The sequence below is a fragment of the Chelmon rostratus genome, chromosome 19 (genome assembly GCF_017976325.1).
Source record: "Chelmon rostratus isolate fCheRos1 chromosome 19, fCheRos1.pri, whole genome shotgun sequence".
Taxonomy (NCBI): domain Eukaryota; kingdom Metazoa; phylum Chordata; class Actinopteri; order Chaetodontiformes; family Chaetodontidae; genus Chelmon; species Chelmon rostratus.
Genome location: NC_055676.1, coordinates 10,740,957 through 10,764,492, shown reverse-complemented (window position 1 = coordinate 10,764,492; position 23,536 = coordinate 10,740,957). Strand labels below are relative to the sequence as shown.

The window sequence follows — 23,536 nt, the reverse complement described above, 5'->3', positions numbered from 1 at the left end:
CGTACCGCTAAAGATTCTCTTTAAACGTCGAAAAAATATCTGGGATGCAGTTTGCTCAGTTGTCATGGCAATAACTTTATTATCATACTACTTCCGAACTTGATGTCATGTGATAACAACTGGGCTATCACCATGACACCTGAGAAAACTCCATTCACTGAAGAAGACCGTGAGATGAGTTCGTGTTTAATGAAGCGAAAGAGTTTATAGTATTTTTTTTCTGTGATTGAATTTGTATTTTCAACAGTGGATTTTAGTTTGAGTATGACAGCAATTCCTCGGCCTCTTCATACATTCATCAACTGACTCCCAGTCAGTGTTCAAAACTTCCCTCTCTCCCTTACCCCACCCTTCATCGCTAAGATAAAAAAAAGAAAAGAAAAAACAACTGCGAATTATAGAGTAGTAGTAGATATAGATAAAATATGCTTGCGTATACATACACATACATAAAGTATAATTTCCAAATAGAAGTTAATATCATTTATATATTTTTTAATAATCTTCTATAGTGGAAACAAAAATGAAACAGAAGAGTATTTCGCTCCAATTTTAAACACGCTTTTGCTTGATATGTCAATAAAAAGCCCCAGGCTGATAGGGGTTTGACAGTCGCTAACTTTCTGAAACAAAAATGTGGAAAACACAAGTCTGCTAGGTCGCGCATCTGCGTGTGTTTGCGAGGAGACCCTGAAGGCAGCATTTGAAACACGCACGCACACAGCACACGAGCTCACGAGCACACACACCCCCTCCTTCCCCGCCTGAAGCTCCGCTATCTTTAGCCCTGTCGCGGATTACAGAGCTCTGTGTGTGGACAGACTGCTCCCCGGTGCGACCTGGTCGGCTTATCGCCGTGTGTACATCGCGCGGCCGCTTCCTCGCTTAGAAAAACAAAACAAAACAAAAACACAACCTTAAAAGAAAAGTGATGGGGGAATGACAACAACCCCCGTCCCCGTCTACGGTTCTCCGTCCCCGAGAAGACCCCAAGGATGCTGTTGCTCTCCAGCCCGCGGAGCGGACGCCAGCGCCGGGCCTCGCTGCTGGTGCTCGCCGCGGTCCTGCTGTGCGTCGTCCCCGTCATTGCGAGGCTTCCAGGTAAATTCACGACACATTACAGGTGGAGCCAGCCAGACAAACCAATTATCCTTGATAGTGTAAGCTCATTTTCAAACACCCCGGGATTGTTCTGCTTCATCGATAGCCGTTATTGGGGCATCTTTGCCTGATCAGGTCGTGTCAAACAGCACAGTAGGGGATTTTATTCCGAAAAAGACTTTTACACCCGTTTTAGTGAGCTTTTCTTTACTTTTTATTGTGTTGATGCTGTCAGTTTTGTTGCTGATGGGGTAGCTCGTTTCGTTTGGGATGTCCCATGAGTTCAGAATGTCGTTTTAGACAGGTTGAACGGGTAGGTGTACCTCTTGTGGGTGAGACAATGGTGGAGAAGAAAAAAAAAAATTCCTTTCCTTTCCTTGTTCGGTTACTCAGTGCATTTCCTGGTATTCTCATAGATTTATAATTTGTTAATATTAAACTAATCTAGTCCAAATGGAGTAGTACTCATATTTACTAGGAGATCCATGAGGAAATAGCCATAAGAATATTCTTTATTGTGAAAAAAGCTGCATTTTTTATTATTCATTGATTGATATAGTATTACTTTGATTAGTTGATTGAGAATTATATAATTTGTCAGGAATAATGATAAATACCTGTCATAGTGAAGTTACTGAGAGTCCTCGGTGCAATTGCTAAAACAATACTGCTGACCTAATCTGAGCAGCAGCCACAATGTTTGCACTTTTTGTATATATTTAAACTGTAACTATATAAACTAAACGATCGAAACATTTATGAAAACAGGATGTCATGAATTCATATTTTCAGTTGAGTAACTGGTTTACCCAGAAACTGTTTTGAACAGTTTATTAAACATTGGAAACATACATATTTGAGTGCAGCCTTATGCGTGTGTGTGTGTGTGTGTGTGTGTAATGGGTGTCCACACAGTGGTGATTGCTGGTGATGTGTGTAGGGGAGGTAATCTGCTTCTCGGCTTGTAGCACAGAAACGCTGTGGGAGAACCAACATCTGGACTCTCACATGTAATCTTTAGCCTTATCTGAGCCGCACACACACACACCCACACACCTACACACACACTGCACTCACTCTGAGCATTCACTGTCTTGGTCTTGGTCTGAGGCTTTAAAATGTATTTTTTCCACAAAAATCACAAACGAATCCACACTGTCATCCACTAGTTCACTCTATCCCGCTGACGCCTGTGCATGAAATCAAAAGGATGTGAAGCTTAATTTTGCTTGTACACAACAAAGAGGATGGAGAGGATGTGACGCAGTGCCAGCTGGTGTTTTTCCCCTGGAGGGTAAAATCCAGTCATTTTTCACTTTTCGTCTCATCTCAAAATTTTACCAATGCAAATGTCACTATGTCATCTCACAAGTGCTGAAAAACAAAACTGCTGGAGAAAAACAAGTGGTTTGGTGACGTACAGAAGATTTTGAGTGTCGGAATAAAATAATTTTGTACAACATGAGAGACAGACAAAGCTGTCAATACACCTTGTCTCTTGTGTCACATGTGACACCTGTTACATTTGAACACAGCTTATTCATATGTGTGACAGTGTGTCAGGATGTGGACTGAAGGTATATATACTCCACAGGCCCTTTTCAAGTAAATGGCACGTCATTAAAGATCATTAAATATATTGGAGGCATCTACAGAACATTCAGTGTTTGCAGCGAGTCAGGTTTCAGGATGATTTTGCTGGAGTGTGACAACAGCATGATGTGCATAGTAATCAGGTGGTTGATTCAGCAAACATCGCCACATCATCATGTGTAAATATGCCGCAAAGCTTTCACAGAACATTGGGTTCTACGGATGGAAGTAATCCAAAATCTCCATAAGTCCAACTGATTACATAAAATATGTCTAGGTTGCTGGCCAACATACAGACTTAACTACCGTAACATGGAGGATTTGTTGTGTGATTGAGAAGCACCAGGAAAGTCACATTTTTCACAAAAAAAAATGTTATTTGCATGTCTTTGCCGCTCTAATTTCTGCATTTCACTGAAGAAACATCATCTTCACCTCTCAATATTCTATTGAGCCTGGTCGTTGCCGTGCTGCCACGTTTAATTGTCAGGTTTGTCATTCACCAAACCCACATAGACCGGGTGTGATTATTATTCAGAGAGCCGCTGCCTCGGCCCTTTTCTTCCACCAGGATTAAGCTTTAACGATCCATATCTTCCATATCACACGCTGTCTCTCTCTCTCTCTCTCTCTCTCTCTCTCTCTCTCTCTCTCTCACACACACACACACACACACACACACACACACACACAGCCACACAGCCACACAGCCACACAGCCACTGGCCCCAGTGTTTTTCAATCACCTTTTTTTCCCCCGCAGCAAAATCGCCTGCGATGAAGTGAGGATCGAGAGCAATGAAAAGTCAGGGGGAAGGACACTTTCATCCTGCCAGGGGACAGAAAGACCTATGAGTCAATGGCCGAGTTCGTACCTAATGATTCGTATCCTCATGTGACTGGTGATTAAGCGTGGCTCGCATATATTCGTCCACAAGTAAAAGACCAGGTAGAGGTTAGGTGACATTTTTATTTTCCTTTGGGTTCAAGAGTAAATCTGGCCTTTAAGCTAAGGGCTTTCTGATTGGAGTGGGTTTGAACTGTGCTCTGTACAGACTTACCAATAATAACAACACCTCTAAAAGACCTTGCTGGAAAATCATCAAATCTCTTTTTTTCTTTTTCTCTTTTTACCTTTGTTTAATACATATTGTATTTGAACTCAGCGCTTTCAGGAAGTGATTTGGAAAATTCAGTTTAAAGCTAACAAGTGCTCCCTCTGGTCTCAGATCTGTTTTGTAGCTTGTGTGGTCTTTGAGAGGACTGGACATTACCAGTGTTCATTGTGAGAAAAGGAAAATTACCACCCAATTACATGGTGGTAACCATCATACTGAAATTACGCAACAGCCAGGAAAGCGTTATCGATCTGCCCCATTGTGGTCCTCGTAGTCTCAACTCTAGTGGTCAGCCAAGGCTCTGCTGTGGTGATTCTTGAAACTACTGCTTTTTCCTGCTGTCTTTCTGTCTTTGCAAGACCTTTGGTTTCTTCATTTGAGAGCACACTGTTGGCTGCCAGACCTCTCCGGGAAATGAGAGGCCAACTATTAATCAACTTACAGAGCGCTTACAGGCATTAGACGAAGCCAGAGTCAGCACAGTTTAGCTGGAATAAATCACACTATGCTCCCCCTAACCATTATTGTCATACCAACAGTCTTTCATCAGCCCAATCCTATGATTGAAATTGGCGAATCAGAAACAGTCTGTTTACTGATCATGTCAGCAGTTTTGCATGCACAGGTTTGCGTTTGTGTGTAGCCACATCCTTGCCAAGAATGACAGTGTCTGTTTTATGTGATTTAAATTGAAGTACCAATAACATCTGAAGCAGAGTTTCGGTGCTGACGCTTCTTCCATAGTGTCGATACCCAGAAATCTGTCTGTTTTGGATACCACATCAAGTTCTATTGATAATATGACACTAGATAAAAAAAACATTTACAAATGAAACCTAATTTTAAGGTAATTATGAAAAAAGTAGCTCAGTGGTTTAAATTGGTCAATCCAGTTAAAGAAATTCTCCTTAATTGAATCAGCTCTCATAATGATTGAATTGTTGCGTCGCAGGCTGTTCTACCAACTCAACCAGCTGGAGGCCAACAAACACAATGACCAGGAAAAAGGAAATGAAAAAGGATTAAATCAGGGAGCTTTTTTTGCCACCTACTTGCTGCCATTGTATAAATCTCTTTAACCTTTGTGCAGTTTGCTGCAGGGTGTGCTGCTCGGTTCCAGCCTAATGATAATGACACAATGATTATCCCCTATGTAATAGGTGAGACTCGTCATTGTCTGACATGACAGAAGTCACTGCAACCGAAAAGACAAATGACAGACGCAGGCAGAGATAAGGCAGAAGAGACGTGACTACAAAGACTTGTTTCGCCTCTTCCTCTACAAACTAGCGTTACGTCAAGGGAGAAATTCTGTGACTTTCTTTCATTCAGCTCCTTTTCACCTTTGTCTCTCTACTCAAGAAACCACCCGTGTACTTCCTGCCTCTGTATTATGACGTGTCTGTGCCATTACATGTGTGTTAAACAGGTGCTAAGTCATGCCCCATTTTCCGCCAGTCTTGGCAGAAAATTTTACATGTGGGAGTCACGCAATCAGATAATGGTGGGAAAGCAGCACCTATACTACACTAGTGCACTGAAACTGATTAGACAGACAGTTTCCACACGTTTAAGCTGTGTTTCCACTGGATGGTATGGTTCAGCTCGACTCAACACACTTTTGGTGTACCAGGCACTCGATTTTGTTTTGCACCATCACCTAGACCAGGCATCTCAAACCGGTTCCATAAAGGGCCGCGTGGCTGCAGGTTTTCATTCCAACCCAGGAGGAGCACATCAGGCCAACCAATCAACATCAAGGGATCACTTAGTTATCAGCTGAAGACTGAGATCAGCTGATTAATTGATTCCAGCCTGGTGTGTTCCTCCTTGGTTGGAATGAAAACTTGCAGCCACGCGGCCCTTTATGGAACCGGTTTGAGATGCCTGACCTAGACGTAGGCGAGATTCTTAGCTGATCGTTATAGCAACGCTGCGTGAAACTGCCGTGTCATCATGTTCAAGGCGGCACAAAGGCAGGAACAGTGGAGGAAGGGGTGGCTTTTTGTCACAGCGAGGAGACAAACTTTGTTTCAGAAATGGCTGAATGCAGCAAGACAAAGGACTGCTGAAAGAAACAGGAGATTTTGGGAAATCCTACATCACATTACTCAATTAATTTGGCCTCAGGGCTTTCTGACTGAAAATAAACTGCCAGCTGATTGTGAAACCAATGCTTTGCTTTGCATTTGTCAGCATTTAGCCTGGCTCAAAATCTGATCAGAAGTGGTTTTAATGCCTACGCAAAGCCAAGAAGTTCTTCCTCCGTTTTTTACGGCTTGTCCTAACAGTCTGTCATCCATGCTTACTTTATGATGCAATACTTCTATCACAGTATGTGTATTTTATTTAACGATATCAATTTATGATATATATTTGGATTTTCATAAAAATAGACACAGAGGATTTTATTTTGTTTTTGGCCAACCAGTTGTATAAATTGTTAAAATAGATACCTAAAAAAATCAAGGTACTCCATCACATTGATTCAAAACTAATTAACTGTGTTGTTTGTCCAGTCTGTACATCAAATCCCATGTTTGAGGACCCGGGTGGAGTAGATGACGAGTAGCTGGTGGACAAAAATGACAGCTACCTCTGTATAAAGAGTATGGTAAAATCTCTGACAGTGACAAATGTATATTGTCTCATAGCTTACATAACAGATCACCACAGCGCACAATAGCAGCGTTTGCCCCAGCTGATGCCAATGAAAACAAAGCACCAGAAACAGGCTGCTGGGCACTTGTTTGTTTTTGTCATTTGAGAGTAAGGCATGGTGGATAAACAGGAGCATAGCAGCATGGTTACACAAAAAGCCACACACGAGCACACATGCACGCTCTTTAACCATGTGGAAACATTGTGGTTGCATTTCAAGTGAAGAGCACAAAGCAGAGCTAATGTTTCCACTTGATTTGGAGTGTTTGGTTTACTTCCTGTCTGCTGTCAGAGGGTCAGGAAGCGCACACAATGGGAGTATATGACCCTCCAGGCCTACCCATTTCCTGCATCCTGCTCTAAATTTCCCTTTCACATACGCACACATGCACACGCAGTTGCACAGATCGGGGTGACATTTGTCGTATTGTATCTGTGGAGCAGCTTGAAGGAGCACAAGTTAGCAGTGACATGAAAGTGTGCGCTTGCTTGCGAGCGTGTATATGTGTGTGTGAGTGTAGGTGTTTGCCAGGCTGTGTGAGAATGCCTCTGTGTGCCTCTCAGTTCTTCCTGGCAGAGCTGATGCTGAGCACACAGCCTGGCAACAGCAGCAGCAGATGGTTGGGAAAGTCATTTTTCACTCGTTCCAAGGACTACTTTCTGAGTCCCTGAGTTACATAATGTTTTTTCACACCTCCACCCTCTTTGCTGATACCAAATGACCTGATGTACCGCAGGAACATGTGTGAGGCTTCTTTTTTTTTTTCCTTTTGGTTTTTCTTCAGTCTTCATCTCCCTGCCTGTCTCTTGTTTTGTTTTTCTCTTCTTCTCTCTCCTTGATTGAGCTCTCTAATTAGTGACAGCACTGTGTGGGAGGCGTATTGGTGCAAGGCCACCTCCTATGGTGACTTGTTATTCACTTCTGTGGCTCCTTTGTTATGCTGGTAAATAGAATTGAGCTGCGTTGTATGTTTATCATGATGAGCATCTTTATTGCTTCAGCTGTGTTATAAAATGTTAAATTATTTAAGTGTGAGTTTGGTAAAATAATGCTAATTCTACTTGTGCGCAAAAATCATATTTTGCGATGTTGCTACAACAAAAAGCTCTTTCCTGATTTTCACACTTTCTTGGCTTTTTCCCACCCTCTTTTTCTCACTGGTGGGCTGCCTCACACATTCCTAATGAAGCATACATGCAGTAGGTTTGGGCCTGGCTGTGTGTTTGTGTATATACGGGTGCTCGTTCGTGAGGGGAATAATTATCTGCATTCATGTGACTGCACTAGGTTCCACCATATTAACTTCCCACTCGATGAATAATGATGAAGTGTCGACCAGAGGTGCTGAGATTCTAGCTCCATTATAATGAGTGCAGACTTTTAAAATCTAGAACTCATTGCTTTACGGCTTTCATAACAGGGATTAAATGCCTTTTCCCTTTTCTCTTAGACACCAGTGATTCATTTATGAGGCCAGAGTCCGCTGAGATCAGCGTAGTTATAATCCATCGCAGCGTCTTGCGATGGATTATAACTACGTTACTGCACCAGTGTCTCAATATGTTCTCCTGTGATAATGAGGCATAGATGTATTTTGCCTGCATTACAGACAGTTTCACTCTGGAGCTGTTCATATTACTGGCTGTCTGACATTTAAATAATAGCAAATGTGAACATACTGTGAAAAATAATGACTAAAAACCTTTCTTCATCTCATTTGTCCAAAAAAAATCCTATGAAACTTATGAAATTATTCATAATGCAGTGAATAAATGTAATACATGACTAATTCCTGCTTCTATGCAAAAAAAATTCAAAAGACCGACCCTGACGAAGAGCCAGTTTGGTCTTGAAAGGTTGTATTTGTAATGAAATTAATATTAGTATGAAACATTAAAGCAACAGCGTGCAACTATTTTACCCGAAAATCCCATTTTATAATCTGTCCTTGCACTGTGTAGTAACTTGGGTTGAGTGGTTATGATCTTCTACAAAAAGTGTGGAACACTTGCAGCACTACGTCACTCACCACCAACTATTGGTCTTCAGCTAAGGATAAGCTAGCTCAGTTTTGTCACTACACATCTATTGTTTTTGCAACCTATTCTGCGCTTAATATATAAATAAAGAAATATATGACTGGGAAATAACAATATGAGGCATCACAGATTACTGCACAAAAAACACAACCTTAAAACTTAATGCACTGATTTTGGTGAAACTGGATAACATTTTATGGGGAAAACCAGAAAATATTTTCTCCATAAAATCTGATCCAGATTGGAGTCCTGGTTGGAGATGCTGTGATGCATGACCTCGTGCGACAGTGGTGTAAAAGGTAACTGCACTCCGAAACTGTAGGGGTGCCAAGTTGCAAAAAAATTACCAGTCTTGCATAATGTTGCTTTAACGGGAGCAGTCAGCAGTCTTTAGGGTTCACGCTGTACTGGACAGAGGTGCTTTCAGCTAACTTCAGTATGCTAACATGTTCAAAATGACCAGGCTAACATGCTGATGTTCAGCAGGTTCATGTAGCTTTTTTGCATGCTAATATTTTCGCTGGATGAAAAGACAGTGGATCGCCAAAGTCATTCATGAATGTCTGTGAAAAATTCCATGGCCTTCTTTTAAAAAGTTATTTAGATATTTCAGTCTGGACCTAAGTAGTAGATCAACCTACCGACCGACTGACCGACATTGCCATCATAGCATCGTAGCATACCACCAAGCTGCTGGTCAAGATCTAATTTCGAAGTGGTTTTCCCCTTTAGTTGTATATGACAATTAGGCTGTAAGTGTTAAATTGTGAGTTACCCTGTGATTCCCTAATAACATGCACACATGCAAACACACAGGCATATGCCTGTAAAATATATTCTGGTAAAACTGGCTTATATTCACAGATGAAGGAAGGTCAAGGGGTTTGAGATGGGAATGGGTTGTTTGATCTGTGACATGAGTGCAGTCGTCTGCACGTGATCTGGTTCTAAACAGGCCTTGATCCTTAGACAGGTACCGGATCAAAGAGCTGTGAAAAAAAAAAAAAGATGAGGTGGAAATTGACAACAGGACTCATGAGTGAGGTGGGGAGAACAACAGGGGTTAGATAGATAGGGGGAGCTAATGACAGGTGGCTCTTCAAAGAGGCGGAGACATAATGCCTCTGTAGCATGTTTAAGAAGATACCAGTAGGGTTGTGTGTCTTGAGCCTTGGCTTGATATGGAGTTGAGAACTGAGCTGATTTACGAATATCATTGCTTAGCCCAACTATCTGGCCAGTGCTAAAATAATCACAGCCATGCTGAATTCAACATGGCAAAGGCATCTTTATTTTTAATAAGATCTGCTCAACTGCACTAGCACCCAGGAGGACAGCTGGAAATATTACAGCTGTGTTATTGTAGTAAATACCCGTCACCATTGAAAATTAAATCAACCAGGGCTGAACCGGTTAGTCAATTAATCAATTAGTTAGTTGACTGAGAAATAACTGACATGATAGATTAAATATTTATCATTTTTAAAGCAAAAGAGCAAAAAGTTTACTGGTTTCAGCTTCTTAAGTGTGAGTATTAGCAGTTTTTCTTAATGATGATAAGCTGAATATCTTCATCTTTTTAAATGTTCGTTGAACTAAACAAGCAATTTGAAAATGAAAATTGCAATTTTTGCAGAGCAGATGATTCATCAACAAAGTAATTAGAAGATTCACGATGGACATAATCATCAGCTACAGTTCTAAAATCAATGCATGTTAAAATAATGAGGTACCTTTTCACATTTATTGGATCAACTTGTATTCAAGCTAGTAAGAATCTCTTCTTCGTGGGCTACTTCTAGCCAGAGATGTTAAATACTGTCATAGTTTTATAATGGTATCGTAAAGCAACGTGAGAATTAAGCAGAGTCTGCAATTATGTTTGTGTTTGTGAGTAAGAATGAAAGTGACTAAATAAGAAGTAGAGGGCTAAAGGGAGACCACAGCAGGTTTCAGGTCAAGAAAACACTGATTCAGTCATATTTTCAATGTGAGCCGAAGTTTCTTACATAGTCTTACGGCATCCACATGTGCGCAGACTCCATGCACTCAGTGCAGCGACACAAACTGTACATCTTCATATGAAATGAAGCATTAACAGTTTTTTCTCTGAGGTCACAGGGTTGAGGGAAGCCGAATCTGAAACAGGTTTGATACCTGGAGGGAAATTATAGGCACATGGCATGTAAAAATAGAAGCCCTGGCAATTTAGGGAGGAGAGAAAGTATGAAGAGAGCGATCTTGGATCTAACCACGGATGAGGAGGCTCGGAACACGAGCACGTTACACTCCCAGGGATGTGGAATAACTTGGCAACGGGGCTGGAACAGATGAGGCAGCAATTAAAAGTCGGGGTGACGGAGCTGTTGCTTGGTCGTGGGAACTGAAAAAGACAGAGCGTGACTTTAAACAACAGCTAACAATTAAGCGCGCTCAGGGAGTTGTCTGCCTGCGTGTTAGTTCTGTGGCGATGTGAGTCATGGCACTAAGCAAAGCATTTACTTTTCCATCCATAGATGCAACAGTGAATAAACAGATGCTTCACAGAAAGTAGAAATGCTCTCCCATACCATACCTCCCATCACCAACCAACCACCTGCTCTTTCTCCATCTTTGACACAGACGGAAAGGAGAGCAAAGCTTCTCAGATTACACCTGCGTCACTCCACCGCTCACTCCCTGAGGCAGACCGGTCTGTGACACAAGATGTGGATGAGTGTGTCCACCCCCCTGATGATGTGTTGACTTGTCAAAATGTGTGTGTATGTTCGCATGGATGTGAATGTAGAGCGTGCATGTCTTAGTATTTGTCTTTCAGTCTGTGGTGTTTGCACACCTGTGATGATGTTGAAAGTTTGAGATTTTCATTTGTATTTCTTTTTAGTTTTAGCTCATTTCCAGTGGTGTTGAGTAGTGCAGATGTTTTTATATATATTGCAGCAGGTATTGTGTAATACAAAAATTGAATTGGTAAATCTTTTTAAAGTGTAGTTACATTCCCTTTTCAGTGCATCTAGAGTAGCTTATGCAAAGAAATTAATGGCCAAAATCAACAGCAAGCTGAATTCATATAATGTACCTTGAATTACTTTATTAAAAACAGCCCTTGAAATGCAGAATAAAGGCAAAAATTTTGTTCATAAGTGACTGTGGCGACTGTGTATTTAGCCAACTGCTTACTTTATCATTCCATATAACAAGTCAGACAGAGCAGCAGTAGTAGTAGAGAATGTGGAAGAGGAGCAATTTCCAAATCAAGAGATGCACACATCATAAACTGAATAGTATGGCAGAGGATTAGTTTTCTGATTTAGTAAATCAGAATATAAGTGGGGATAAAAATGTACCAAAGGCGCAGCAGTGCCCCTCCTCTATCTGCTCTTCATCTCTACAACACTCACTGTCTGCACATGTGCCCTGGTATTACAGCCCCTGTTGCCATGGAGGTCATTGAGCTTTCCCCCTCAGCGAACTCCTGTCATGTGTAATTCTCTCCTCTTATGTAGCAATTGAAAAAAAATGAGGTTAAGAAAGGAGCACTGACGTCACTCTGTTGCGAAACAGAAAAGCGAGAAGGTTTTTCAAAGAAGGAGCAATTAAAAAGAAATAAAGAATATTACCTAACTGAATAGTTTAGCAAAAAAAAAATCTTTCTCACTGGCTACTGCAAATGTATGACCCACCAAGTTCAGGTAGTTCAGCTTCTCTTCATATTTTTCCATGAGGATGGTTTTCACAGCACTGATCTGTCACCTAAAGACTTGAACAAGCCTGACCTTTGAGATCCATTATCCCTTGACAACAGATTCATCCACTCTCTTATATCTACGGTACCTTATATCACCTCCTGTCTGCCGGGCCTGTGTCAAGACCCACTGTGGTGTTCACCTTTAGCTGGCCTGCTGTGCAGCTCTGCTAGCCTCATTATTTGCTCTGGTGGCATCCGAGTGTTCCACCTGCACCTCTGCTTCCAAACACACCTGCCACACCGCCTCTGTGACCCACTTCCTTCCTTGTTTGTATCTGAAGCTGTGTTTTTGTGTCAAACCAGCAGTAATCAGGTCAAGCGATTATCTAACCTGATTGCAGGCATGTCTGTGAGAGGGCGGCTGTAGATCGCTCTTTGCTTTGGTGCAACCCGGCTCGGATTGCCAAACAGGTGGGGCTCGCCATATTGCGAAATGCAAGAAAAAAACTATTCAAAATGTACTTTTTTCTTATCTGGCAAACCTTGCCCATATGTAAGCTGTGATGACACACAGTTTGACAACAAACTCTAAAAAGCTCTCTTCAAAAACCCAGTGACACTGTGATGTAATTCTGACATCAGCAGACGCTTTGTTCCAGGGCAGATTTTTCATCTATGAATGGAGCTGAAGAGCTGACACATCCACCAATGAAAGGAGGGTCGCTTATAAAGTTGAAGCATCTCTGATTGAGAGTATTTTTATCGTACTTCTTCCCACACAAAGGCTGTTGTTTAACTGCCTCATTAAAAGCATCATTTCTGTGTCAGAGCAGTGTGTTTGGGATACTCATGAAACTGCTGTTGTCACTCTCTCTCTCGCCCAGCTGGCGGTAATTGCCCTCTCCACATAGACTGTACCAAGGAGAGACGCCACTTCTGCAGGCCCGGCTCCTCCCACTGTGGTCCCTGCCTCTACCCATTCGAGGAGAACAAGGACGGACGCTGCGTGGCGAGGAAGAGGCCCCATCAGCATGGTAAGAAATAAAAAAAAAAAAAAAACGCACTCATGCAGCTCAAGCTCAGCTCATTTGATCACATTGCAGCACCATCTGAAACTTTTCAGATGTTTTTTTTACTACTCCCGTTGAGGCTGGTGTCCTCAGACAAAATTAGTGAACTGAACTGGGAAGTCAGACACCCTTCCCCAGACTTTCTTTCACTCAAGCTGGCAGATAAACTCAGGGCATTCATATGCACATCAATGCCGTGTTAAGGTAAGATAATGACAAAAAGTGAATTGGCAGCTATTTTGATGATCGATAAATCATATGTACTAATAAGTAGAGTTTTCAAGCAAATATTGTCAAATATTCTCCGGTTCCAGCTGGTGATAATTTCCTTATATTATTGTAAATGTAATCTCTTTGAATTATGGACTGTTGGCCACTGTTGTCTTTACATATGACTGATGAATAATGAGGTCATGCTTATTCTAATTACAACCTGAATTCCAGATACATAGCCTGCTACAATGACAGTTACAACAATGGCTTCACTCCGGTTATAATCAAATTATTAGGATGCATGTAAACGTACTGACTTGCTGCCCTTCTTTCTCTGTTTTCTTTAACATCTTCACTCGACATGCATGTTTTGGCTTTGCCTCTTTTCTTTTCAGTTGACCCCCGCATCCTGCCGCGCACATCTCTTCCACTCCACCTCTTTCTCTCAGATGCCTATCGATTGTGTGCTCTCCTTCTCCTCCCCTGTCAGTCTTAGTTTGATCTCTTCATCGTCACTATCTCATGTATCTCCTCAACTTTGCTCTTTTCTTGTCTGGTTCCCTTCACTCTACATCCTTGTTGTGGTCCTTATTCTCCCTCCTTCTCCCATCCCTATCTCTGACATCTGTGGTGCGGTCTGATCTTCTGTGTTTTTAATCCGCTCCTGCCCCTGCTGTGTCTGCAGCACACACACACACACACACACACACACACACACACACACACACACACACACACACACACACACACACACACACACACACACACGCACCCGCCCCGTGCTTGCGGCTTTAATCACTTAGATGACATGCATCTCTCTCTCTTTTGCCCTTCATCTCCATCATTGCATCTAATGTAATTCAATGAAAGAGCCAAGCACTGAAAAATAAATCTTATTTTTCTCATTTCCATGGCATGGCAGCACACTGCTGGCACGCACACCATGTTTCAATAAGGCGCTGCAGAAATTAGAGAGAGAAAATGCAATCATCTTGTGTATATTTCAGTGCACAGGCCTCTGCATGAATGTGTGTGTGTGTGTGTGTGTGTGTGTGACTGCATGTATTTATATCTGTTGGTGGGCACGTGGAGGATTAATAATTTAGATGGGTCTGTGGCTGGAGAGGATATCGTACGAACTTGGCTCAAATTATTGGCAGCAGCATCAGAGGGAGAAGTAAACATTAGAAATGAGTGTGGGGATGGTTTGCAGAGAAAGGTCACATCATGCCTGAGAAGAGAGGATTTTATTTTGCTGCACTTTCTTATGATGACAAGGCCTGATCAGTTGTGTATCTGCATTTTTCCATATGAAGACGATAACTTTAAAATATGTGAAGCTGTTCCGTGTACGCGTGTGTGTGTTTTGTTGTGAATCCAGCACATCGTAGGCCTTGGCAAAGCTCCCTAAAGTGGTTACATAAACCCCCGAGAGACCACAGAACACTGTGATCCGCATGGGAGACTGACTCTTGTTTCTTTTTCACACCCGCATGCACACATGCATAGACACACAAACACACGCAGAATGTTAAAATGAGCCAATCAAATTCAAATTTCACGCTCCTAAATACGCCACATTTGGCTTATTTGGTTTGAAAGGGGCAACGCACATCTCTTAATGCATCAAAACACTATAAAGAGCTGCAGCCTTGGTAGTTTGGCAGTGTACTGACTGCAAATAATACCTCTGAATTCACTCTGGTTGTTGTAACTTCAGAGGAAATGTGACGGCTGTGATTATCTCAAATTTTGGTGTGCTGGCTAAAGCATGAAAAATACGCATGTTCAAAACTGAAATTTGACGCATGATTTGCCTGCTCCCCCGATATAACTCATCGCTCATAACTAAACCTTTGGATTGACAGAAAGCACAGTTTGCATCAGAAAGTATCCACTTCATCTCCTAATTCAGTTTCTGACTTCAAAACCACGTCTCATCATCATTATCATCAAGCTGACTCACTGGCCCTACGGCTCAGTCCAATTTTCAGTTTATCTACTGTTCTATGGAATAATCACAGAAATATTTTAAGGCATTTGTAAAGTTACATGATTCGAGAGAATTAGATGCTATGTACATCAGAAAAAATTAATAGCACCAATGCTGTATGCAGGAGAGTGGCAGGATGCAACTGTGTCTTTGGAATACGAGAGACTGAAGTGCAGTCCAGTTTATCCGTAGTCATCCTCGTCATCCTCATGAGGACAAAATACCTGATTTTTCAGTTACTTTTACAATTAAATCAACCAATCGATTATTAAAGAAACTGTTTGACTACAGTATTACTTTAATAAATGATTGTGGATGGCAGGGCTAGTGTTTAGCTCAGTTTTCCATGTAGTGTCATGGTTCTTATCCTCACTGTGAGTGGGATTACTTCACCTCTCCAGTCACTGCAGTAGCACCACATCTTTTACTGCCATGTAAACCAACATTCCTCTTTCTGACTCCCTCTCCTCTGACTCCCACTCCCCTCTTTCATGTCTTGCATTCAGAAATGTTACATCAGCTCTTCTCTGTCACACATTATAATTCTGGGGCATTGCACTGGTCGTTCTGTTCATGTAGCTTGAGTGCCTGTAAATTGCAGGAAATCAAGGTTATTCTGCTGTTGTAATCACTGAAAATCACTTTGCATGGAGTCTGTGATGTCTAAGACTTCATATACTCAATTCAGGTGAGCAAGTGAGGCACGCAACACTTTTTATTGGAAGGAGGACCTGCTTGTATTTGACATAGAGGCGTGCACTGCCATAGGTAAACATACAGTATGCCTCGAGGCCATGGCCTTTGTTCAGACGACACACAAACAGACCTTCAATGGTACTGTATGTGTTCTTCATATGCAGTTAATGTGCTAAAGGCAGGGATGTCTCCGTGTCGCCTAGTGTCTCTGTCTGTTCTCTCTTACATCCACACAGATAACTAAATTGGACTCTCTTTGTTCCCCCATTTTGTGTATTTATATCATTTTACATTATGCAAAATAATAATAATAGAGCAGTCAACAAACTGGAAAGACGCTACAACAGCTGTTGGATTGACTCAGCAAAAACACAGCATGATCAAACATCCTGCAGCAGTTTACTTTGGGAACATAAAGTGAGATCACTAAACTTATGAGAGCCGAACAACAGTTTTAGTTTGCTACCAATGAAATAAACATATTTTTACTGCATTTAACCAGTTGAAATGAATAGTGTGACCATCTGTTACTGTTTTATGTAAAAGCCACATTTATTTACATACGGATTTATGGTTGTTGATGTTAATCCAACCAATTCTACAAGTACCACTATTTCACCAATCAGTCAAATAGCTGATACAATAGCACACACTGTAACTGTGTGATGTAATGTAAACGAGTATGATGTTCAGCAAGAGAAGCATGCAGAAAATGCAGAAATCTGTTCTAAGTTTATATTCTTGCAGCACATAGTTTAATTTTTGAGTCCACATTGGCCACCAGTTCCACACCTGTGTAGACGTACAGTCCCAGTCCAACCAATCACATATCAGCAAGGAAAGTAACACAGCAACAGTTTACACATGCTGATGTAGTCATGTGGAAATAAGTGATTCCTCCAGCAATTGTGATGCTATCAACAGCTGCAGTTATTGGCTGTTATGTTTCCACTTTGGTTTTTCATGAAATGATTAACCAAGTGACAGAAAAAAGAAAGAAAGAAAGAAAGGAGACGGACAGAAAGATACATAAATGGAAGGAATCATAGCTGTTATTTCCCTTAAGCAGATAGATAAATGTACTTTTGTAAGTACATTTTTAAGTATATTTCTATACATTTGTTTTCTCTTGAATACTCTGAATGTCAGATTACTTTGAAGGAAAAAATATTTTTAAATTTGTAGGACAGTGTAGGACACTGGCCTACGTTCTGACAAAAAAAGACATTTTTCTTCAATTGCTGGGTGAATTCATTTTTAAAATGATGAATGAAAGACAGGTGGGACTATTTGTTGAAGGTTAGCACATTGCCGGTCAGGTTTCCTGTATTGACTCAAAGCTCTGCAGTCAGCTGTGACTAACTTTTTATGGCAGGTGGGAGGCTGACACAGTTACAAGGTAAACCACATTACCAACTTTAGAACTTAAGCTAAATTGCTTTTTTAACGGTGCGCCGCTCCCTATTTTTAAATACAGACTAATAAAGTAGATACGAGTTTCTGTGTAACTTGTGTAGACATGGACGTTAAGCACTGTGCAAATTAGGAGATCTGAATTTAGCAGAGTCGCTTTAGTCAGCCAGACTTTCAAGAAAGCCAGATTGGTTTCAGAGAATTTCAGAATGACCTGTCTCTCTCCCTTCTGCATATATCGATGTATTGAGTTTTCCACTAGAGGGCAGCAGGACACACTGAGTGTAAATCAATAATCTATGGATAACTCTGAGGACGCGCTCAGTGTGAGAGGGAGGCACTGTTCTCAATTTGCCATTCTACTTCTAAGGACTAGAAACATGTCAAACCAAGATTAGTAGTTTGATGGCTTTGCTGTAGAACTGAAATGATGAGTTGATTGACACAATATCAATCATATAAAAAAAAAAACGATGATTTAAATCATTTATTTCTCAGTTAATTTGTTATCATGCATCAAGTCGTCACTTTGGTCTCTGGTAACTTGGGGTGAGCATTTGACATTTAATAGATTAAACTGAATAAATATGTCATTAAAATAATCATCCATAAGTAAAAAATTTAATTACAGCGCTGTTTGCTTAATATAATACCATGTAAACACTGACTGATATACCAGATATTGTGAATGATCTCCTGCTCTAAACTTTCTGTTGCATTGTCGGGGTTTATGTGGCATATCTGTCAAAGCAAGTTTGGTGCAAGACCTCAAGACCCTCAACACAGTTTAATTAATACAAATCTAACCTGAAAGTATTTAGATTCTTCAGAGGTGAAGATATACTGCGGGATATACTGTATGATTTTGTGCTGTTCCCACAAAATTGTTCTCTGAAATCAGTCTGACTGAGAGTCTTTGAACGAGGAGAAGGTGGGGCAGGAAGGGTATGTGTGTGTGTGTGCACGCATGTGGTTTGGGGGAGGAAGAAAGGTGAATGGTTTTTAAGTGAGAAAGTTGAACAGCACAGATGTGCTCAATCCCTGTTGAGCTGTTTAGTGTTTGTTTGTTGTGCCCAACTGCCCCCTGGGTGCTTCCAAAGAGGTTATGGGTCATTATCAAGCCAGTGACAAAACTCTTTTACACAAGGAGAGGTGTGTGTGCTTAGTCTATGTGTGACAAACCACACACATATACACAATCACTACTTTTTTAGGGTGAAATTGCAACTTCTCCCCCTCAGTGGGGTCCTGAGGATTTCCCTATACATAAATACAGTTCATCCATTTTAACCATTTCCCTGCAGATTTAAGTTAATCAGCATCTTTTTTTCTCTCTCTCTTTTTTTAAGTCTCCTCTATAATTTAAACCTGTATTACCAAAAGCTTCGGGCGAGCACACAGGCACAGTTGGGGCTGCCAGCCACCTGCAAAGTACAGATGGTGCATCCCGCCTCCACAGGCACCTGCTATGGAGTGCACTAAATGGCCGTTAGTGGAGGGGGGTAAGAGAAAAACAAAGCAGGCGGTGAAAGTGCTGGCATGTCATATCGTACACATTAGCTCATCCAGATGGCCAGCCTTCTGGAGTGAAAGTGACACAGTAATCATTAATGCAATGTACGTGGTTTTGATAATGTGTAAGGACACTGTTGTTTTGATAGATTTACCGGCACTAATCTCTTTTTTTGTCCCACTAGCTTTAAAACAGCTGTACATGTATTGGCCGATGATGCTGAATGGATCATATCATGTTATAGCATCTGCTAAATTAGCTCTTTGTGCAAGCAACTTTCACTTTTTCGTGCACTTCACTTGTCGCCTCTTCAGGTTTGAGTGCAACATGTATAATTTTTTTTTTTGCTACATTGCAGGGTAACTTTACAGAGGGAAATAGCACTTTGATCACCTCCATTAGCAGCGAGCTATGGTATCTATTGTGAATGCAGCAACTGAAGCCAAGGTTTAGCTGATTGCGCCTGCCCCCCTGCAGTGCTTTCACCCCCGGCCACACACACACTATCGTCCCTGGTCACCCTGGAGACCTCTGCAATACTGCAGGAATGTGGCTCACTGTCTGGCTGTAAGGGCTGTTAACAAGAGTTTACTATTGTGTCCGTTTTTTTATCAGCCCACAAACAAACAACACACATGGACCCACTCCCTGTCCACTTCAGAGGCAAGACCCTGAAAACACATGTAGAGGTTGAGGACAGACATGTATATATGCCTAAACCATATGCAAGTGCTCTCTGTCATTCCTTTCCTCACAATAATCACTTTAAACACAATCCTTACACATTACCTACAGTCATGAAAGTGGACAAGCTTCAAAATTATATGCTCCAGACCCAGAAAAGCCCAACCTCAAGCTTATGGGACGTGAGTAGGCACGTACGAAGAAAATTAGAGCTGATCAGTCAATTCAGAGGCTGACAGGATGCCTTTTCAAGCAAGAATGTCAAAGTTGTGAGGATCTGCAGAAGCCTTTAGTGTTGCTGTGAGTAACACAACATTTGATGCAATCTGGATTTCCTGTAGAATATTTGTTATGTATTTTTATCTTACACTGAAAGACTTTTACAGCCACTTTAATTTATATACAAGTTCATCAGTGAAACTTTGAATGTTGTCTGTTCTCTAGGAAAAGTGACATTCTACCCAGAACTAGATGAAGAGATCGATTACCTTCACTCTGCCATCGAAAAACAGGAAGTGATAGAGATAAAACCACCAGAAAAGCAGTCCAAGCATCCGGGTAAGAACCCTGAGAGCATCTTAAGATACAACTGTCACAACATAAATAACAAACACTTATTTGTATGGGTTCAGAGATGTGGGGTTTACTTCAAGTACAAGGACTGTTCTGCATAAGTCCTCCATCACATATTGATTTGTGTCTTCCTCACTCTCTCCAGCTGCCATCACCTCCCAGACAGATGCTAAAAAAAGCCAGACAGATGCCTCCAAACACAAACAGCAAAGCCTGGGTCGTCTCTCAAGTGAAGCCCTGCGTGCCACCACCAGAGCCCCGCACCCCGCAGTTTCTGCCCTCCCTAACACACCGACCCCCCAGCCCTGGGCCACTGGAGTCGGGGACCGAGGTGGTCCTATAGCTGTGCCGGCACCCAGGAATGACAACATTATTGTCAGTGAGTGTGATGTTATGTCCTCGACACAGTGGCACAGCAGTGGCGGGAGAGCTGATGCCTGGCGCACTCTTAAAGGGCTTATTATATATTTATTATTTGATTATTTGATTGTAGAGAATTAAGGGTGTTGGTACAAGATAAGTGTTGTGTTGTTTTTTTCTACTGCCTGGATGTTTGCCAGCAAGATTTTATCACTTTTGTTCTCCATTTGTCCCAACAGAACAGTTAATTTGTTTCTCCCCAGTCTGTTCACTGCTTTTATGTACCAAAGATGACCATAACAACTCATCATGAGCAACCCATAACAAGTGGCTCAGCAGGGTAGTCATCTGACCCCTCACTCAATCATTCTGCTCTCTTTTCCCTTTCTTTTCCTCTTTCTTTTGGAACAACCTGCAGTTGTGATCTCGCTGTGTGTGGTGGTGGGCAGCGTGGCAGTGATCCTCGCAACTGTCTGTTACGTCAAGTAAGTGTGAACACATACATTCATAAGTAACGCAAACCTAAAGAGCAGTTTTTTATAGAATTCTTTCCACCAAATTAAAACCAATACAAAGACCACACTGAGTTCATATTAGTACGTTTTAATTGCATAACAATCACACTCGTTTGACCCTTAAAATCAAAGCCTACTTCCATTCACTGTCCATGTATCATCAGCTGTGAGCTTAGGTGAAAGGATGTTTTAATAGCAGAGGGAGGAAACAGCCTCTCAGTATTGCAGGAGAGTCAAGATTCATGATGCCGCACACAGGTTTCAGAGAGAATCACGTCTGACTCAGAAGGTCGACTACCCTGCTTTCAGAGGGGCGGGTGTGCCTGCTGCCACAGTCAACGGTACCCCGGTAAGTGGACAGCTCTTCACCTAACTTCTATTGTTCAGTCTTGCTTTGTTTGTAATTATCACTTCTTCTTGTGCAATAACCACAAGATGTACGAAGAACACAGTGTTGAATTGAGTCACCACTTTTTTTTCTGTTTTGTGCTAAGATGGGAGATAAGACTCTGGCTGAAAGTGCCCAAATGTATCACTACCAGCATCAGAAACAGCAGATGCTGTCACTGGGAAAGTAAGTTGTTTTTTTTTTACACCCTCTCTCCGTCCCTTCATGTAGCCCTACTTTTTTCAACCACATCCTTTGACCTTATTATCGCTTTGACGATAATCGCTTTTTTGTTTCTGCAGTAACAAACCAGAACAGAAAGTCCCTGACACCGAGGTCCCATCAGATGAGGAAGACATGGGAGGAGATTTCACAGTATATGAGTGCCCGGGACTTGCACCAGTGAGTAGACAGACAGACAGACAGACACACACAGACACACAGACACACACACACACACACTCACACACACACACACACACACACACACACACACACAAAGCTAACAATTTCTGCCATTGTGTTGTGACTGAGAATCCATTTTTCTTCTCTCCTTGACAGACTGGAGAAATGGAAGTGAAAAATCCTCTGTTTGATGACTCGACTTTACATTATCAAGGGAATCACAAGTGAATGCTGAACACTTAACACACACACACGCTCACCTACAGACATACACACAGGCACACAAGCCGTTTCTCTGGAAGAAGCCACTTGGTCTTACACTGCATGCTTAGAAATGGATGATCCTGGCAGAGGAGAAGGTGATAAAAATGATTATTTTCTTGGTGGACCTTTACTATATTTGCCCAGAGTATGGATTTTAATACTACAAATGTATGTTGGGTTCCTTGTTAATTTATTTCTGTCACCGTTTTGGAGCATTACTGTCTTTTAGAATAAGGTTTTCAGTTTGCTCCTGGATCATGTCCCTTTAGGTGTTTTGTCCCGTTTAAATCTCTGAGTTTAGATTTTCTCATCCATCTTTGTTATTTTCTCTCATTTCCTCAGCTATTTCCAAAGAATGTGATACAATAGCAGACATGTGTATGACACAGACACACATACATAAGCTGAGAGACAAGTGCCCTCCCTTGTTTTGTCATGCATAGCTAGTGGCTGAACCACATTCCTAACAGATAGCCAGGAAATACTTCAAATCCTATCTCTGTGATAACGCTGTAAAAACTCCCAAACACAACACAAGGTTCAGCATTAACCTGTTACCGTCGCTGTTGCTCATTTTATTTCTTGTCATATAAGCTGCACATAAAGATTTTAAGATTATAGAGTATAAATATATATGAAAATGAAGTACTTGATGATTTGTTTGCATGGTTTGACTGTACTGTGTTTGAATCACTGCAATGCTTTAATGAATTATTCTCACTCCTGTATGTATGCATCCCGTGGCTGGAGGAGGGAATGTACAGTAAAAAAAAGGTGATCTCTGAGCACTCTGACATTTTTGGAGACAGACTATACTGGTGGATGTGTAGGTGGTAAATATCACTATCTTGGATTGTCCCTCTTTCCTCTCTGTCCTCTTCTGTCCCAAGTTAACTCTGTGCTGCAAAATGTACATAAAAAGAGTGAAAGTGTTCACTTTTTATAGATATTTGTACATGCAGACCAAGGATTGGAATTAAAACTTTTTACCACATGTGAAAATTACCTTGTTCGGCCTCCTTCGTTCGTGCTTTTCATTTTATACAGTGTATTATTTATGTCTTTAAAGGCCTTACTGGTGATAGTGGAGAAGTGATAAAATCAGTGGGGGAGGGTGAAGTGCAGCAAAGGTCCAGATCATGGACTTGGTTTCATTCTGCGTGGAATTATAGGAATTTTCCAATCTCAAAGGGGAAGTAGAAGTGTACTTAATGTTAAGGGGTTAAAGAGACAGGCGCCTGTCTAGGTT

General features: G+C 41.5%; 1 protein-coding gene across 1 annotated transcript; it reads left to right on the top strand.

Annotated features, from left to right (window-relative positions):
• The first annotated feature begins 782 nt into the window (after positions 1–782).
• Positions 783–23,289, top strand: npdc1a (neural proliferation, differentiation and control, 1a). The gene is made up of 9 exons (XM_041960074.1): positions 783–1,101; positions 13,085–13,234; positions 20,227–20,340; positions 20,501–20,734; positions 21,134–21,200; positions 21,489–21,579; positions 21,725–21,804; positions 21,921–22,020; positions 22,180–23,289. The coding sequence occupies exons 1-9, from the start codon at positions 996–998 to the stop codon at positions 22,249–22,251; spliced, it is 1,014 nt and encodes a 337-aa protein (XP_041816008.1). The 5' UTR covers positions 783–995; the 3' UTR covers positions 22,252–23,289.
• The last annotated feature ends 247 nt before the right edge of the window (positions 23,290–23,536 follow it).

Excerpts from the sequence above, each read along its gene's own strand:
- npdc1a (XM_041960074.1), top strand. The coding sequence starts at position 996 with ATGCTGTTGCTCTCCAGCCCGCGGAGCGGACGCCAGCGCCGGGCCTCG. Across the intron at positions 20,735-21,133 it reads GAATGACAACATTATTGTCA|TTGTGATCTCGCTGTGTGTG; the intron begins GTGAGTGTGATG and ends AACAACCTGCAG. Across the intron at positions 21,580-21,724 it reads CCACAGTCAACGGTACCCCG|ATGGGAGATAAGACTCTGGC; the intron begins GTAAGTGGACAG and ends TTTTGTGCTAAG.